At 41.3% G+C, this 19,845-nt stretch overlaps 1 protein-coding gene across 1 annotated transcript in view; it reads right to left on the bottom strand.

Moving 5' to 3' along the window:
* The window catches only part of ANTXR1 (ANTXR cell adhesion molecule 1), a 214,576-nt gene that overhangs the window by 142,985 nt on the left and 51,746 nt on the right, over positions 1-19,845 (bottom strand). The window contains exons 4-9 of the mRNA XM_029937510.1: positions 19,380-19,461; positions 18,794-18,827; positions 17,536-17,615; positions 14,608-14,676; positions 12,787-12,867; positions 934-994 (exon numbers count right to left, since the gene is read on the bottom strand). Of these exons, the coding sequence (XP_029793370.1) occupies positions 934-994; positions 12,787-12,867; positions 14,608-14,676; positions 17,536-17,615; positions 18,794-18,827; positions 19,380-19,461 (407 nt within the window). The remainder of the gene's footprint in view (positions 1-933; positions 995-12,786; positions 12,868-14,607; positions 14,677-17,535; positions 17,616-18,793; positions 18,828-19,379; positions 19,462-19,845) is intronic.

Here is a 19,845-nt window from a genome sequence, read left to right as displayed (position 1 = left end):
TTTTTTTTAAAGACTTGTTCTCTTTTTGGCTATTAGTTTCTAATTTTGCTGCATTTTTAATTAGACAGTTCAAGGGTACTAGGTTAATTTCTTGTGGTTAAGTGAAAGGAGTTAATATGGGTCTAATCAGCAAAAATCAGTGCATTCATTGTTTGTTGCAGAAATAGTGAATCAAGATATCCAGCCAACATTAGTGACTGACCATCTATTAAGTGCTATGTACCCCGTTAGGCAGATAAGATTCTTTCTATGTCTGCGAGAACCCTACAGAAGGAGAATTGATTATGTTATGAATTAGCAGGAATTGTACCGATTGTCTTTAGACTTTCCAGTTCACTGAAAGCTTGCCACACATCTAGTTTGCACATTGCTAAACTGCAAGTCTGGATTTCTTCATTAATGGGGTAATTGCATAAATAAGGAACTTCCCTCTTTTCTAATCATTTTAAAATGAAAGACCTATAAAAATTGGAAAGGTGGATTTACCTTGAGCTAACGACTAATTGAGCTCCTCACTGCACAGACCTCTGATAAGGCCCTGGCATTGGGTACATGTGGTCATAAGCTTTTGTCAAATTTGAGAAGGTAGGATTTTTCAGTTCTTTTTCTTAACAGGTTCTCCTGATCAGCTCCACTTCTAGTCAGAGCAGGATGTTGGTGGTGATATGGGGGAATGCAGTATTTCTGCAATATTCTTGTCATTAGTTTCCATGAAAGAAGAAAATTTGGACAGACTTTTTCAAATGAATGACATGTTGTTTCTTTCTTTTCTTTTTTCCCTAGGAACAAATTTACTTAGCAATTTCTATTCCTCTTTCTACCTTCCTCCTTCCTGCCCTGTCTCCCCTCCTCCCACAGATGAAATAAACATGTGATTTGAATTCAAAATACCATAATTTATATAAGACCAATTAGTACTTAATTTCAGTTTACCTCCAGCACAAATGGTGGATGGTTCAGCTGCTAAAATTTCGATGCAGGACTTCTTCAAAATCTAGAAAGAGAGAAAATCAAAGAGTCAAAGCACAACTTATTTTATTAGAAACCAGGTTTTGCTTTTAGTTACCAAGATAAGAAGGTTCAAGGATAGTATATTGTAGTGGGTGGGTGAGTGGTAACATCTTTATTAATATTAACATCAAACATTCAATGAGCCAACATTATGTTAGATGCCTCTGGGTATCCCAAACACAATGAGAGTTATTCATTCATTTGTTCTTTCAGCAGATTACCTTGTGAGTCTATGATATGCCAGTCTTGGTTATGAGAGGTTCCCCAACATCTAGTTGGGGAAATGGGACTTACACTTGAAAAGATAAATAACGATGGCTTGTCATTGTGGTAGGTGCAGGGTGAAAGGGCAGATACTAGGAGCTGTGGAGTTCATGGGAGAAATCGCCGAGGGAGAGGTGGTAATTGGGAAGGATTTTATGGAAGAGGTGATGCTGAGGGCAGGACTCTGTCAGGTGGAGAGGAGTGAGTTAGGGAAGGTTGGGATCCAGCCATGGAATGGCCTGAGCAAAGGTGAGAAAGTAGAAATATATAAACCACTTTCAAGGAGCTTGAAAAGTAAAAATAAAAGAGTAATAATAGATAAAGCTGGAGAGGTAAGATGGAGAATCATTTTCGGATTACTCAGAATTCCATTTTTGTTAGAAAAGTCTGGAAAGAAGTTTCCAGAGAGGACACCAAAGGCTGCTTGTTGTGCCTCACTCTTTGGACACTGATAGCCATACTTAAATGAAAATGGACTCTTCCCTCCAAAAGAGTGTCTTGTAGAGTTGAGAGGAGAGTGTCAAGGAACCAACCCCATGACCACACAGGTTATCTGACTGGTAGGTCAGCTTCTCTCCACCATTGATGAATCTTGTGTCTTGTTGAATATTGATTCTCAAATTTCATCCAAGAATTTTAAACAAGTATAGGACACTGAGTTAATTTGCCAAGTAAATGAAATTCCCTCCCTTATTTGGGCCTTACTTAATTTGGAACTTGAGATGGTTCAGAGGGCTGAAGGAAACCATTTCTCTATTTATGAAAGGGGCATTTGCTGAAGGAATGGATAGTGAAATGATAACATTTAAGCCTGTAAAAGGAAAAAAGCTTCTTTTGTCTTTGGGAAACACCCCTTTATTTGCATCGCTATATTTATATATGCTTCTTTGTCCCAGGCTAAGTGATACAGACACCATAAGGTACAATAAGTTACAAAAGGGGAGGGAATGGGTTAAAGGAAAAATAAGGCGAAGATGAAGTAAGGAATGAGAAGAGCATAGAAAAAAATATACTGCAAAGAACTTATTTCCTTGCTAGGGATGGTTCACGGATTTAGTTCTAAGCTTTGTAGTAGCAAATGAGAAGGACAGGCAACATTTATGAGATTCTCAATCACTGGAATAAAAACAAATCAGTTTCTCAGAAGAGATAATATTTACCCATTCCAGAGAGAGATCTGGGCGTCCTCAGAGAGAAGCATGGTGAGAGGAAATGAAGAAAATGAAGACCATACTTCAGAATCTTTATCTCGTGTCCAGATGACAACACAGTAAAATATAGTCATTGAAATAGGCTCTCTCACAAGCATGTATTTTAGGTAATTCTACAGACCCCAAAGTCCTAAGAAGCAGTATTTCTTTTTTTTTTTTTTTTACAATTCTAGAATTCAGATTTCCAGCTTCTTTTATTCTTTCCTGCTCTTGTACAATTTAAAGGTATTGTCATACATTGATTCCTCTATTTGTTTTCAGCTTCTACATGATTCCATAGTAAGAAACAATTTGTTCCTTTTTGTCAGCGTTTGCCTTGTTTCTTTGGCCTCTGCTATTCGCAGCCGTTCTCACCCACCTCAGACACAGGTATAGCCTCAGATCCCCACCAGCCCCTCGGACTGTTCTGACAACAGAACAAAAAAGTCCTCACGTCTATGTCCATCTTGGGTAGAGTGAGTGGTCCTCACACAACTGACTCTAGGGACCTGGTATCACCACTGAACTCCTGAGTCCCCTTCATTGTCACTCTGACTTGGGATCAGGGTCTCCAAGAATGTATGCATGGCATCCAGATTTCCATACTGGCTTCTCCACTTTCCATGTTCCATGGTTTATCCAGACCTTTAGGTTTCTTATGTAGTAGCAAGATCCTAGGACCGGGGCTTGCCAGAATCCTGGTGTGTAGGGACTCATATCCCAGATGACAATTGTCCTACTTGAATCATGATGACTGTCCACAGCCTCTCCCAACCACGTTTGCTGCCATTGGGCTCCTCCTGCCTGAAGAGCCACCTCAGCTGGTGGATGAGGGAGGTAGCCACGCCTTTCCACATGTCCTCAGGCACAAATCTCCAAAAATAGGCCCCATTGGATGAAACAGAATTAACCCATATGGAAAAACTTAGTAAACAGTGGCAATAGAACAACACAAAGCTATTTTTTTTAATGTTTCAAATAAAATTCCTCAGGCCCATGGCATCTCTTAATAAATCATTTTATCATCCACAACTAAAGATTTCAAAATAGTCCAAGAATAAAAATTGAGCTATTGGATCTATCCTGTCCCCATTCCCAATCTCCATCAAAACACATAAATGAAATAGTCACCCATGTAAGTTTCTGACTTTGAACCAACGTGTTTGAACCAACTTTAATACCGAACCAGGGGTTGGTAGAGGAAACACCCGTGAATCTCTGACCACAAAGACACACTAGCAGGTTTTGTCATAATAAACACATGCTGTATTATTCTCTCAAAGCGTCTGCAATTCGTTGATAAATCTAAGGAGTGTATGAAGGGCCAAAAAATGTCAGCCAAGCACTATGATTCAATCCAGTAAAAACACAGCTTTCCCAATCTTAACTTAAAACATCTGGAAGGGATACATTGCAGCCAATAGAGCAAAATTTATCAGTGAGGGGGATGGGCGGGATTTGTCTGGGACTGCGGCTTCTATTAGTTTGAAATGTCTGGTTTCCAAAGGTAGGAAGTCACGATGGCAGGAGGTGGATTTGTGGGGTTCCCTTGGTTATTAGCAGCCCAGACGATAATCAGTCTGTCTGAGCTGCAGAAGACAATAGAAAGGTTAGGGTCTGGAGACTGGATGGGAGTGGTGGGGGCCGGGGATCTGTCCCCAACATGAGCAGTGGTAGCCATGGAGGAGTCGCAGATAGAGCACTGGGCAATCACGTGAGGGAGTGGAATGGGCTCATACAGGGTCAGGGTGATGTCAGGGGTGAGAGTGTCGCTGGCCTCTCATGGAGACCGGGCTAAGACCGCCATGTGTCTCAAGTGTAATCCAACGTGATGAGTGGGTCTTGGCCCTGGTTTTGTACCTAACCTGACCTATGGTCCTTGACACATCCTTTAACTTCTCTGAATCCCAATTTTGGAGAGCAGTTTAACATACTGAGGATAGCTTGGAATCTGGAATTAAATTGCTTGGGTCAAGTCCCTCATGAGCAGCGTGACCTTGGGCAAGTTCCATAACCTCTCTGAGTCTCTGTGTTCTCATTTATTAATAGTACCTACTGAATAAGGTTGTTGAGTTAGAAAGATTAAATGAGTTAATACCAGCAGAGCCCATAGCACAATACCTGGAATCCCAAAAGTTCTCAACTAATGGTAACTATGACTCTGAAGAACTTGGGCCCCAGAGACAGACAAGACAGACAATCTCTGAACAGATTTATGTTCAAATCTGAGCCATGAGGGTTTGGACAAGTTATTAAAGCTCAGTTTCCTCTTCTGTAAAAGGGTGATAAGAAATACACTGACCTTAAAGGGCTGTATGATGGTAAAATGAATGACTGACATAAATCCAAAGACATTTAGTTTGTAAATTCAACAGGACTTAGGCTGTCAAATTCATATCGGATTGGAGAGTCAGGAGGAGGAGAGTGAGTTCAAGGAAAACTGGCAAGGTTTTTTGTCTTATAGACAGATCTAGACAGTTGTGAATGGTCAGTAGATAGGCATTTAATGACTCTTGGGCCACCAGCCAACAAGTGTCCTTCATGAAAACAAGGCACCAAGAAATGTGCTCAGAACAATCTTAGTAGTAAAGCACTTAGGAGAATGTCTGCCATATATTTCGTTCTCAAACAAGGGTAGCTGTTACTTTTGTTAATACTGCCATTATTTCTACTATCTTGGGCAAAGATAGTAGCTCATTATACGCTTCTATCCCATCACCCATCACTGGCTCCTGCTTAATCGTATCTGCTGAAAAAGAAACCCAAAAGATGGCTAATAATATTTTCCTGCCACCTTTTGGACAGATTTCAAAAAGAAGATCTATGGGACAGCATGTTTAAAATCCACAAAGAACTGGATAAATGCAATGCATTGCTACTGGTGTCGTTACTTTTGCTCACTTTATTAGATTGTTGGGGGAGTAAGAAGAGCAACAGATGTACAAGAACTTTGCCAAGTAATAAGAGCTATTTAATATATTTAACGTGAAATCTATTGTGGACCAGTCCAGGTCGTATATAAGAGTTTATTATTTTTTGGTTCCTAAAACTGTAGTGTCCTTGTTTATAAAGTTCACAGTTTCTGCAGAGATTTCTCAAGAATCCTGAAATAATTGTGGATATTCACATAGAGTTATCAGGAACCCCTCCCTTACACACACCTAATTTTTTTTCCTAATTGCTCTGCCTCTTTCCCCGATAAACAACCACTTTTATCTACTTGGCCATTTTCTGTTGAAATATTTGTTGTTGTTGGGGCGCCTGGGGGGCTCAGTCGGTTAAGTGTCTGACTTCAGCTCAGGGTTGTGAGTTTGAGTCCTGCATGGAGCTCTCAGGTCTCAGCACAGAGCCTGACACAGGTCTTGATCTCACAAACCATGAGATTGTGACCTGAGCTTGAAATCAAGAGTCAATTACTTAATTGACTGAGCCGCCCAGGTGCCCCACATCTCCCTCTTCTTGCACCACCACCGTTGGGCACTGCTTTCCCAGATGGACTATTTCAATACCTCTCTTTTTTTTTTTTATGGCTTATCTTCTTAAACAGTAATGCTGTAGGTAGATCATGTCACCATGTCTAAGATCTAGACTGGTCTATTTTCCAAAGGCCTTGACCCCTTTACTTGGGAAAAATGGAGAGGTCTGGGCTTGGGAGATGGGACTCAGGCCCTCACAGAAGGCCACATATACTAGTATCGCTGATGGTAGAATGCACGTTGGCTAAGCCTGGGGACCATCGCCTGTAGTAAACACCAGGCAGCTTAGGACATACAATTGTATCATGCATGCCTTCAAGACTGGCAATGTTGCCTCCATGAATTTTGACTTTATCTGATCTCTGACAAAGTGCTTTAAAAAAAAAGATAGTCACCTTTCCTAAATACCATTCCACCTTTAAACCAATATGCACAGCTATTGTTAATTATGGATATTATCCTAGATCCTTGTCAGTTGTATAGAATCTGCATTTAAAATAAAAGCCTACTCTATACCCTCATCTTTCTGGGATTCATATATGATTTTACGTATACTCAGACATTATGCAGAATAAACACTCTAAGATGCAAGAAACACAGTTTATATGGATTAGTGAACTTTAGACAGGAACGCTTATCCTCAAAATACGCACAAGTTTTTGTCTGAGGGGAGAGGACCCAGCTCACTTAGATAAATACACCTCTTTTCTCGGTTAGCTTCACGTTCAGTGAGGGTCTGGTGTGAAGGAGCACAGAACAAAGAAGGATATGAAACTGAGGATATTCATTTTTCCCCCCACTAAACCACTTTCCTCTCCTGTTTGCAGGAGGAAAGCTCAGATAGCTGTGAACTCTAAAATGTGGTTTATTTAGTAAGATGAGCTTGCTGACCTCTTGAATATTGGTGAAGTCAGTGGCCCTTCTTGAGAGCTGAACCCTGCAGCATTTCACTGGCTTTTGTTCTCAACTCTGGTGTTGCTTTTACAATGGGTCTTAACGGATTCCTAGATGTGAGGAGGAACCGCAGGAGGAACGGGGGTGACCTGAGGGGTAACTGAACATCCCCCCTGCAATCTTGGGAGCCTCATCAAGTGATGGGAATATTTATTACATTTGGACTCTTCAATAAGCCAAACAGAAATAATAGCTTGGTTGAAATGGCCTGAATGTCTGCAACGTCTGAGTCTAATTAGTAACTGCTGAGGCAAATGTTTTTAAAAAAGATTTTCTGCTCACTACGGAAACTACAGTTGATTCTATTTACATTTTGTACCCAGGCCTGCTACTGTGAATGGAGCCCCAAATGCCATCATTTATAGACGCAATCTTGGAAGAGAGGGTGAGGGGAGGACCAAGGGGATTTTACAAGAAACAGCCACAAAGCTGCCCACCTGTCATGCGGTGTAGGTCACAAATGCTATGTAGCCCTCTGGGCTGCTTTCTAATGAATAAATATGTAAAGCATAGCATTGGACACCATGAAAAATATAACAAATAGGGCAGTCTCTGTGATCGCACTGTTTAGCATCTGACCAGGGTGAACAGCAGAGAGCATGAAAAGGATCCAAGTGCCAAGCCAATGGTGCCAACGGTCAGTGCCACTGGGGTTTAAGGCGGGGAGAGTTCAAAGTAGAGGAGAGCCCAGGGCAGGCCCCATGGAGAAGACAGGACTCAGCAGGGTCTTGAGGTCTAGACAGGCTTCGGGACAGGATTCAGACGGGGCAAAGGAAAAGAAGGGGATTTCCTCCCATTGCAAACAAGCCCGACTGAAGAGAAGGGCTGCGGCTGCTGACTTGGGCCCCCCCCCCTGCTCGCTCTAGGAAGAGGGTTTGTCCAGTAAAGTTAGGTACTTTCCAGGACTGTGGGAATACGACGTAGATTTTGACTGGAGGGAAACCCTTAGCGATTCCTGGATAGATCTTGGAAGAGTAGGTGGGAGGAAAGGCCTGGAAGATGGGCTTTACCTTTTGTCATAGCTGTGTTAGGACCTGGGCCGGGCAAGGGGGTACCGGTCTTCCAGTTCCCATGAGTGAAAGGGAGAAATCAGTACAGAATCTGGTTTTCACAAATAAAAATGATTTTCTCTGCACCATGAGATACATTTATTCTTCAGTTTTGCTGATCTTACAGCTTCCTTGATAACTGGGATGTTCATGCCAAAGCTTGTGAGAAATCCTTGTAAATACAATTAGTTGTGTTTGCTCAATACTTGTTTACTGTTGATCAAACATGCAGAATGGTCAATGCACTGATTTGCTCTCCCTTAATAGGAAGCCAAACACAGGCTGAAATGTTTATTCCAGGAAAATACTCCTAGATGGACTTGGCTCGGTGCCAGCCGCCGGGTTCTCCTTCTCGTAGACTGCACGCAAAGTGGGCACAGCTGGGCAGAGCAGCTGGCATCACGATGACCAGGCCAAGTGCTGGGATTCAAAGTTGCAGACCTATTCCAGTGGTATCTGAACCCGGCTTTCATGCAGGTTCCGGTTTCACTGCCTGCAGCACTTTTGCAAAGGCAAACAAAGACCCAGGAGACTTGCTGGACTTTTGCTTCATATTTTTGCTCGAGGGCTGGCGCTACGCTTACCAGTTGTGGTCAACGGAAATTCCCCGAGGAAGCCACAATAAGGGAAGGCAAAGGAATAGTTTCTTCCTTTACAGTTTTACTGGCTTTAAAGGCTACAATCTTTCAACCACCCAAAGTTTGTCTTATAATTTATCAACCGTATTCTGCAAAAGCAAGTAGAAATTCTGTCCTCAGAGGTAGAGTCCTGAGCATGTGTGGAAGGAAAGACGTTTTTTTCAGCCTGTGTTAAGCTGCCAGCTTCTCATGGGGGTGGAACGGCATCTATTGAGCAGAAATCGGTATTTTCAGAAATGCTCCCCATCTAATAGTAGAGGGGGAAGAGCTCCCTGCCCATACACTGTGCACTCAGGTCAGACCACGTGGGTTCAGGCCGGCCTCTGCTGTGCCTCTGCGCACTGCATCACATCATTTCACATTTTTGGTGGTCGGTGTCTCTTGGTGTCTTCCTGGCCTACCTCATTATCGACTAGAGCCCTTTGGCCATTCACATGGTGGACATTAGAGATGGAGCTGAGTGTATTCTGGATCGCTGCTCACTGCCACGTGGCCTTGGACAAGCTAGCTAATCTCTGCCCTTATGGCATCTACCTCTGTAGAAGGGATGACGATATCCACACTGAGTGGTGGTCATGTGAATCTGATGGGATGCCTATGTACAATGATCTGCACAGTGTCGAGAACCTCAGGACTCACTATCATTTTTACCCTCCTAAGAAAATAGAAGCAGGACAGAGCACAGGCCCCTAACAGCTATGTGCTCTTGGGAAAGTGAGCTGAGGTTCAGTTTCTTCATTTGTGGAATAGGAATAAGAACATTTTCTTCACAGGGTTGTTAACAATGCTAAAATGGGATCATATTAAATGGGATAAATGAACCACGTCTGGTCCCAGATACATTATCTACAACTGTCGATTTCTCTCTGCCTTTTCCCTATGTCCTGATGAAGAAAGACTAAAATGGGAAATAAGTGAGAACACGAAAATAACACATTATGCAAATCTACCATGTAAGTACTTCTCCCTTAGAGAAGAAAGGACTGGGGAACAGTGAGACCAAAACACAGGAACCAGTTTGTGGAAGCAGAGGATTCTGGGATTTGCTGAACCCAGGCCCTGGATAATCAGCTCTTGGTAATCCAGTGATTTTCCACTTTCTCAGACATTATCACTGCCGAGTCCTGTGGAAGGAGCAGGATCTCTGGAACCAGGCCGGATTCCCCACTCAGCCATGATGAGCAGGCAGCCTTGGGGCAATTTCTCTGACCTTTCTGCACCTCAGCTTCCTCACCTGTAAAACTGGGATAAGACCTTCTTCAGAGATTGGCTGTGGAAGTGTGCAGCAGCAATGCTGCTGGACAGAGGATGCTCCATAAGGCATTGGGATTTTTCTTTCTTCCCAGCCGATGTCACTATTGATCCCGCACGTGTATTTATTCATTATTTAGAGGAGATACAGATCAACTGCCACGATTCTAGATTCCCTGGAGTCTTCATTTCAAGCATCACCATTCTATTGTTAGATTTGTATCTGGCTATAGGTTCCCACCGTCCTTAGAGTGAAATAGCATGGCCTCTAGGCTGTGCGGGGTTGAGCTTTTGCCTGCTTCCTCATTTCCTATCCTGCCATTCTCCACTTCAGCACCGCTCTCCTTTCATTCTGCCACACTCAATCATAGGGCTGTGCTCAGCCAGGAATGAGCATACTCTTCTGGTGGATGGCTCTACCACTTTCTTCAGGTCTCCTCTTCAAAATGGGTGTGGGCTCTCTGGCAACCATTTTACTCTTCATCTTTAGTTTGCTATTTCTGTTATGCCATTTATCACAATGTCAACTATACATATTTGTTTAGTTACTTGTTTTTATGCGTCCCTCCCACTAGCTGGTAGGCTCCACCAGGCCAGGGTCTCCATCTACATTCCTTGTAGCTGATTGGCAAGAGTGTACTCTAGAGGATGTTCAGTGAGTACTGGATAAAAGAGTAAATATCAGCTTCTGCACCTTGGGGATTTAACATAAGGTCATTATGGGCTGGAAACCATATGAGCCATCTGAGCTTGCTGAGGGCTGCGCTGTACTCCTGTTTTAGATAATTAAGCCCAGTCCCATTTTATTATGAGAAAATAACCAGCCACAAAACAACATCCATGAGAACAATCTGGAGTAGATGCTTCAGATTGGGGGGAGGGGTGGAGAAAACAAGAGCTTTCTTTACAGTATCCAGAGGAGACATGAACCCACATCTTAAAAATAGCCAACTTTAGGCCCTAATTATTTCTGTCTGGCTTGAGAAAGATGAGCCCTGCTGTGCTTGTCCCCGTTTCTCTGTCCAAGCAAGTGAGTTAACAACTGCCATAAACATGGGTTTCGAGTGTTGGAAGGATGGAAACCACAAGCATAACTCCCAGATAAAAGCTCATAAGAATGTTATCATTCAGCTCAAGTTTGGAGACTGGAGTCTCAAATTATTATTTTTTCCCCTGTTTTTAGGAGACCATTTTGCTGAAATTCCTTAAAAAACTTTGGAGTTATTTCCTTTTGGGGGTGGGAAGAGCTTTCCAAACATCCGGGCTCACATTGAGCTTGGGTGAGTCGCTAAGGTTGAAATAGTCAAAGACAACATCAATTTGTGCAGATAAAAACAATTTTAACCTTTGGGTAGGAACTGACTCTTGAATGATGTGGGCACCTGGCTCATAAGGACCTGGTCATCTGTACATATTAAAGGTAGAAGTTCCCAACCTGAGATGAGATTATTTTTCACAATTCTGAAAACTTAAGGTCACATATATCAATGTTCTGAAAGTGAACCTGAGGCATTTACTTTAAAAAAATAGATTTAAAAGATGCAGATTTTTGAGCACCATCTCATACATTCTGCAATAGAATGTCTTGGGGTAGGGCTAGAAAATTGGTGTTGTGAACAAGGTTCCCAGGTGATTTTTATGTATGTTCAAGAAAATCTAGAGGTTTGGGGGAAGTTGATATTAATATCCATTTTATGATGGGGAAGAGAAATGGAAAAGGAAATGATTCATATATCTTGAGTACCCATTATGTGCCTGGAAAGTTATTAGGCAATTTTACCAGTGTTATCCATTTTAATCCTCAAATGGGACTGTAATGTAAGTCTTACAAGAAAACAAGGGAATAACTGATTCAAAGATCTACAAATGGTAAGTTGTTGGTCCAGTATTTAAACTCAGATGACCAACTCCAAAGGTCTTATTTCTCACTCTGCAGTTCTTTGCAAGCCTTGGAGGGAGGGAAAGGGGGCATGATGGTACAGCCACATTGGAGTTTCCTAGGTCAGTCTGGGGGAGTTGGGCAGATCCCGGTGCTGGCTAGTAACCTCTGGATTAAGACCCCCTTGACATCTGAAGGGGATAGAGATCCTCTGAGCTCTGGATCTGCACCCTGAGTCTAGAGCCTGGTGGGCTTCCACTGGAGAAACTGTTGGGCATCTGCACAATCACAAAACCTAAAACTGGAGGAAACAATGTTTCTAGACTTCATTACAGGTGCAACACCACTGGCCTTCTGGCTGTGGCTTTCAAGACCAGCATCATCCAATATTCCAGCTGGACCAAGGGCCTGGCTTATGTATGGAAGGTAATAAAGAGAGGCCATGGAAGCCAGTGTCTTGTTCACCAACAGGAAAGGGGTCCTAAAAATCCCCACATTTGTGTATGAGGGATTGTTCCATCCAACCTAGGTTGGGGTGGAAAGAAGGGATGGTGACTGCAAACCCTGGAGAATAATGAAGCCCTCATATTTGGGAACCTGTATGGTTCCAGGAACATCCCCTGGGAGGCTCTTAAAAATCCTGCTCCAGATGACCCCAGTAGGCAGCCAAAGTAAAGAACCACTGGCCAAAAGTACCTCTGATGCTCAAGAGACACAGATTGAGCCTGAAAATTCTCTGAAGGAAGTTTGCATTCAGTCATGGCTGAGGTCCAGTGCATACCATCAACCAATGTTTCCAGTATGAGCACTGGAGGCACCTGAAGTTTGGCTTGCTTCCACTGCACAGCTCCCTTCAATTTTTAATTTACTTGTAGGACAGAATTGGCCTAGGAGAATGAGAGAAGAGATATGCGTGAAAGGCAGGAGGGAGAAGTGAGACATGACAGATAACAAAGATATACAAAGGAATGCTGTCTCAAGCAGAGAACACCAGAGAGGAGATTGGGGAATTTCCAGTGGATCAGGGGTCAGAATGTGCCCAGTGTCCAGTTATAGAGGAAGTGCTCTACTCACCGAGTGGATGATTCCTTGCAAAGCCTGAAAGCCATCATTTACAGGAAACACATGGTCCTTACTGTCCGCAATCCGGGCCAGCTGAGAACACAGCAAACACACAAACACACATGGAGATGTGTCAGTCTTGACCACAGAGATTTTAGTCTAGGGGGCTCCATCTACTTTTAGAACCCAGAGTAACCTGAGGTCTTGGGCCTCACTGAAAAGCCCTCAGTAATAATGAGATTACCAGCAGCCTCTCTGGAGCAGGGCTAGAAGGTTGGCTCCAGCTTTTACATTTGTTTTAATATTTTTCTCCTTGGGAACAGAGGTAAGATTGCTCAGCTAGATGAACGTTTGGCCTGGGTTGATGTATTCATGGATTTGGGGGCAGGCCATTGGCTCATTTTTCTCCCATTCACTCAAATTTCTGTTGGCAACTGTATTTGAATCAAATAGACTCAAATTTCCTTTCAGAGCAACTTTCAAAATAAATTCAAGCTTTGGTGTTGGGCAAGGTCAATGAATGGAGACCCTTAGCTTTTGCTCAAATTGCTCATTGAGGAAAGGACCCTTGCAATTGGTTTGGCTCTCCTGCTTTATGGAGCAGAGGACAGGAGAAAAAAATAATCTAATTTGTGAATTTTCTACTCCAAATCTTTATAGTTCTGTCACTGCTAAAGTCATAGTCAGTGCCAGGACTTTCACTGATTGCAAAAGTAACACATAATCAGTGAGAAGTTTCAGAAAACCCAAGAGTGTTATAAAGAAAAAAAAGTTCCTATCTATCATCTATCTATCTATCTATCTATCTATCTATCTATCTATCTATCATCCATCCATCATTTTTCTATTACTGTTAATTTGATATACAATGTAGTCTTTCAAAGTTCCCCTACCCAAAGGTACACATTTATTTTAAAAGTGGACTCATACTGTTCCCATTATTTTGGAACCCTATTTTATTCACCTCATAACTTATAAGCATTCTTCCATGTCTTTAAAACAAAAAGAAGTGATGAACTACATTGAGGCACATTTATATAGGTTGTTAGCCAAATTTCACAATTTGCATACGTATATATACTGGGATATACTTTTTGCCCACTTGCCAATTACAACCCACCTTTGAACAATGGGTTTGAGCCAAGTGGGCACACTTACATGCAGATTTTTAAAAATAGATATAGTATAATATTGTAAATGTATTTTCCTTATGATTTTCTCAATAACATTTCTTTTGTCTAGTCTGTGTTATAAGACCACAATATATAATGCATATAACATACAGAATATGCATTAATCAACTCTTTATTTTATTTCCAGTCAATAGTAGGCTGTTAGGAGTTCAGTTTTGGGGGAGTCAAAAGAGGTCCATGGATTTCTGACTTGCCATGAGGTTGGTACCCCAACCCTTGCATTGTTCAATACCCAACTGTAAATTTATTTTTTTGGTATTGAAAATGCACAGAATTTTTAGTGGGGAAAAAAAGGGATGTTTGACATTTAAACAAAATTACACATTAAATTAAATGAAAATAAACCCCACAAATTTTCTAATTTTATTCAGCTCTGTCTTGACCTTGGCAATTTAATATCTACCAAGAAAGTCAACCATGGAAGATGCTGCCTGAATAGTCTGTGTGCAAAGGCCCCAAGCACATTGGCATGGCTCATGTCTCTTACACATCCAGTAAGTCTCACCTACTCAGCATCTGTGGAAAAATAGCCTATCTAAGGAGTGTTTATGCTGCTGATATCCCCTCTGCACAAATATATAAGTTCTCTATCTTCACAAGCTTAGTATGCTCCCCAACCTGAGGAAATCCATGCCCATACCTGTGTTTCATTGAAATCCTTCACACCAACACAGTACACAATTGCACCAAGATCTCGGGATCTGTTGGCCTGGGTCAATGAAGAAAAGCCATTAGAAAGAGAAGCGGCAAACATACTCCTTTTGGATTAATCAGACTAACTTCCGTGATTAGGTATTTATTGAGCACCTATGATGTGCCAGGTACCACAGTGGAGAGGGCCATCCCTGTTCCTAAGGAGCTCATCCTCCAGTAAACATCACATTCTAATATAATACACATGGACGTGAGGGGAGTGATTAGTCTAACAGGGAGCACGAGGAAAGAGCCATAGAAGTAGAGTCTTGATGAAAAGATTGGAAAGGTGGGGGGAGGGAAAGGGACTGTAGGCTAAGAGAAGTCTTATCAAATATTCTGGGGAAATTATTATTCTTTTCCTCTAAAGAATTTTTATTGACATACTTTTCTTCCTTTGTAATAGCAGCATGGTATTAATAGAAAGGATGTGGTTTTTGGAACCCAATATACCTAGGTTTGGCTCTGCTCTGCAAAGTGTTTGGGGATTCCATGAGATAACATGTGCAGAACTCCCTACACGAGGCCTAGAACAATGCTGATACTTATAAATGTCAGCACCCTTTGTGAATATGGCCTTTCTCATTCCCATAAAACACACTAGTTTAATGGTATGGAAATTACAGTCTATATTTGAATTGGTGAACTCATGACCTTCTTTACAATTAAGTATTACAAGAGCAACATAATGAATTAACATCCAAGTTTTGGCTTGATTTTAATATTTGCTTTAGTAAGGCTCTGATATCTTACTTCCAGGTTCTTCTGTGTTTCAGAATAGAAAACAGAAATTGGAAATCATTAAAATATACAGTAGGTGCTTAATAAATCATTGGTAGTAAACATGTATTAGGTGCTTGATGTATGCATACTGATTTGAATTGTGCTCCTCTCCCAACCCTCACCTTAGTTTTCAGACAGACTTGTGACTGAAAGATTCTGCAACACTGAATTTTAGAAGGGACAGAAACATGTATATCTTTTTTCCTTCATGTTACAAGTATGCCTTGTTGCTTTAAGGATAGAACAAACTTTTAGGCACAGTGTAGCTCCAGACTTATCTGTAATAACTTCTGTGACTTTGTATAGGATTATCAAAAATGGAAAGATTCATTTCTTTATATATCTTGGGCTTTATCTTTCTTTTTCAGAAAGCCTCCTCTTGGCACTGGCACTCCAAATATTTTTCTAAGTTTGTATGTGCCATACCTAAAATTCTTTTCTACTAACCCCTATTTTAAGCCTCTGACATCCATCATTTATTTTATATTCAGTTATTTCCTTATTAGGGTTTTTACTTTATTTGATGGCTATTAGCACCCAAAGTAAGCCATTCGGCATTCCCATTGTATAGTTAGTTTCAACTTTAGAATATAGAAATATATTACTTTCCAAATGCTCAGACAGGGTTTGTCACATTTACTTGTGTGTTTCCCATCACGAAAAGTCTTTTGTACTAGTTATAGGGCAGAGGAGAGAGGGCAGAAAGTAATGTGTTTACCTAATCATTTCTTCATGTCCTTTCCCAGAAGAGGCTTCCAAAAGCCAACCATCATTACATGGTAAGTGCCATGAGGGCAGCAACTGTGTCTTCTTCACCTGTCTCCCTAATGACAGGCAAGTGCTGGACACATTCAGTTAACACTGAGTGAATGAATGAATGAATGAATGAATGAATGTATACTTCTTATTTGCCAAGGGAGCTGAATTTAAACCAAACAATGGTCAAGAACTTGAGGTAAGTGTCGTGCTCTACTTAACTCCTGCCCCAGAGGCCAGCATCTCCTTCGTCACTGCCTGTCTTCTTCCTTATTGTATTTCTTTCTTACTTGGTCTGAATGAGCCTTTCTCATTTTGTCAGTAATGCTGAACTAGTTTTTCAGACCAATTATACATGTAGCTCAGATCTAACTTTCTCACTTTGTCAGTGATGCTGCACTAGTTTCTTGGACCAATTATACATGTAGCTTAAATCTAAGACTAAAAAGGAAAGGATTTCCTAAATATAAGCATTACTTTTCAATTCCTGAATAAATACATAAATATAAAAGAGTTTCCTGAAACTCTTTATACAAACTGAAGTCTTCATTTAGAGAGAATCTTTCACTTGCTTTGAATAGTACTTTTGAGAACATAAAGAAAAGGAAGAAGAAATACTGCAGGAGCAATTATAATTTACTTTGCTACCAATTAATATTCAACTTTGATTCTCAGAGTAAGAATCTCCATGATTAATACTTTCTGACAGACTGGCTCTTACATATGTCAAGTACTTCTTTTCCTTCCGGTTTTTAGTAGAAATGGAGGGAAAATGGTATCAATGTTTTTGTTTAAAAAAGATATATTGCATTTCAAAACTGCCAGATAAATATAGTGCTTTCAATAAAGTAATTCCAAATACAGAGTAATAGGCAAGTATTTTGAAAGGGGAAAAAAATCTACCGTGTGTTAAGACACAAGGGTTCATTTTAAATTTTGTGTGTGTTTTTATTTAGTTTTGAGAGACAGAGAGAGACAGTGTGAGCAGGGGAGGGTCAGAGAGAGAGGGAAACACAGAATCTAAAGTAGGCTCCAGGCTCTGAGCTAGCTGTCAGCACAGAGCCCGGCATGGGGCTCGAACCCACGAACCGTGAGATCATGACCTGAGCTGAAGCCAGATGCTTAACCAACTGAGCCACCCAGGCGCCCCAAAGGTTCATTTAAAAAAAAGAATTATTATTATTATTATTTTTTTTACAAATGAGACACTATTTTATCCAGGGATTTTACAAAGAACACTGATTATGTTGTCTAAGTAGAAAGATTGCAGCCCATTTGAGGAGGACGGAGCCCTGTTTCCATGTCTGTGTTAGATATAGGCCAGGCCATTGCTTACCTCCCTCTCTGAATAGAAAAAGAGATCTTCATGGAGTTCCCCATCGGTCAAAGCAATGATGACGCTGGCCGTCCTGTATCCTGCTCAACACAACACAGACCCACTCAGTCCATCCCGCCGCACTCAGGGAAACCCCCTCTCAGCCCTGGGGGTTGATCTCTTACAAGCTCAATCACCCGAGGTCAGTGTCATGAGAAAGAGCAACTTTTCTTTTGGGACTAGAAGCAAGTCCAGCACAAAGACGCCTGCATCTTCATGTGGGGACAGACTCTTGGGGGAGTAGGTTTTGTTTTGAGTTTCTCAGTCTTATCTCAAAAAATGGCCAAACTTGCTGAAATGGTCCCTGGACTCATATCTGGGAGTAGCTTCAGTGAATTAAATTTCTGTTACTTTCTACTAGTAGTCCAGGTGATTGAGGTCAAGGCCTGGGAGGAAACTCTAGCAGGGCTGTTCAGGAGTCTTTCTCACACGCTGTAGTTGACCTTATGTTTCACCCCTTGAAGAAGGGGGCAAGGAGTCAGAGCCATCATGATTTACAAGCTGAATGGAAGTTATCATAGCAGTTGGCAAAACCTACTAGAATTCTTTCAGTGATTTTTAGATTCAGAACATTGCTGATGACTGGTTTATACTAACAAGCGTTTGTGTCGATACTGGGTCTGTTCTGTTCGTTGTAGCTGAGAGGGAATAGGAAGCAGACATCTCTACAGCCTTGGGAGAAAAGTCCTCACTGTAATATTGAATCTCTTTCAAAAGATCTGCCTCAGATAAAGAAATTCTATCCATAAAGGACACTGCAGTAATAGTAATAACAGCTAAGATTGTAATAACAAGTATTTTTCTATATGTTAAGTACTCTGTGTACATTGTATGCATTTTTTTCATTTAAATGAAGCAGACTTTAAATCACACTGGTATCTTCATCTTCATATCATATCCAATCACAGTAATGAAGAGGCTTGGAGCTTGAGAATGGACAAAAAATATAAATTTGACATAAAAATCCAAGACTTTACTAACCTATCCAAATACTTTTTAGTTTAATGAATTCAACATGCAAAGCTGTTCATGGGCATTATAAGACTGTGGCCCATAATGGGAGAATTTGACCTGGTGCGGGTCGTCTTGCTATGCATTCCTTCCCTGTGATGATTATGGGCAATGCCATATAAATCTTTTGTAACATGAAATTACTGAGACACTTTATCGGAAGCAAACATAGGGAAAAAAGGTTGGATAATTCATATTATCATCTCACCTTGACTGTTTTCATAATAAATCTGCTCACTGGCCTGAAAAACACATGGAAGAGACATTAGACCTATAGACCCTGTTTGCTATTCCAAGGACTGTAGTGGGCAGCGGGTTCTGGCGCTGGATATATAGGCTGGCTCGGTCTTGAGTCTTTATGTAATTAACCCAGGCTTCGCTCAAATATTAATGGACGGCAGTCATCTGAAGTTACTCTGACATTTAACTAATATACCTGTGAACCTGGATCCATGTCTTACTTGACACAGACTTGTTTTCCTTAAGATTGAAGTCACTGACATTCTGTCTCCACCACTGATGCACCGTATAGAAAAGTTTACCTTGGGAATGCCGGGGACTCGCATGTGGCACGAGTATTAAGTGTCAGCCACGCATTAGCTAACAAGCCCCGTACTGGTGTTAGGGAAGGATCAGGGAAATTCACTTCTTCTGGATAGAGTTACCGCTTGTGGGAAAAATTTGTTTGCCATTGGGTGTTGTTCTGTTACATATGCCTTATCTCATCAGCCATCTTCATGTTAATATTTCCCTGTCACATGTTATATTTAGAGTTGAAATGGTTTTAAAATTACCCTTTCAAATCCTTCATGCATGTAAGTGTCTCCTCCCGGCAGGACCTTCTGGAGTTCTTCTAGGCCCTGACGGATCTGTTCCCTGAAATCCAAAGACACCCTGTTAGTCTTATTAGAGCATCTTACGCTTTGCTGTGGATAATCATATGCATTAACCTTTTTCTTATCTCCGTGGATACTGCCATATTATCCCAACGGTCCCCCAAAAGCCTATCAGAGGGGAAGTCTTTATAGTATGTTATCCATTCAGGGTCAGCCATAGTGCGGGGTAACTGAAATTTCAAGGATTGAGAGAAAGGAGGCTTTTGCAAGAAATATCCACCTGCTCATAAAAGTTGTTTGCCCTTAACAGGGCAAAGTTTTCATTCTACATTGGAAATGAATCAAAAAACGCAACTGCTCCAGAGGGGACACATGAGAACTCAGACAACTTTATATCAAGATACAAATGGCTCATGTGAGCTGA

This window comes from Suricata suricatta, chromosome 4 (assembly GCF_006229205.1).
Source record: "Suricata suricatta isolate VVHF042 chromosome 4, meerkat_22Aug2017_6uvM2_HiC, whole genome shotgun sequence".
In the NCBI taxonomy this organism is placed as follows: Eukaryota; Metazoa; Chordata; class Mammalia; order Carnivora; family Herpestidae; genus Suricata; species Suricata suricatta.
Note: the sequence above shows the minus strand (reverse complement) of the source record. Positions and strands in the feature narration are given on the sequence as shown.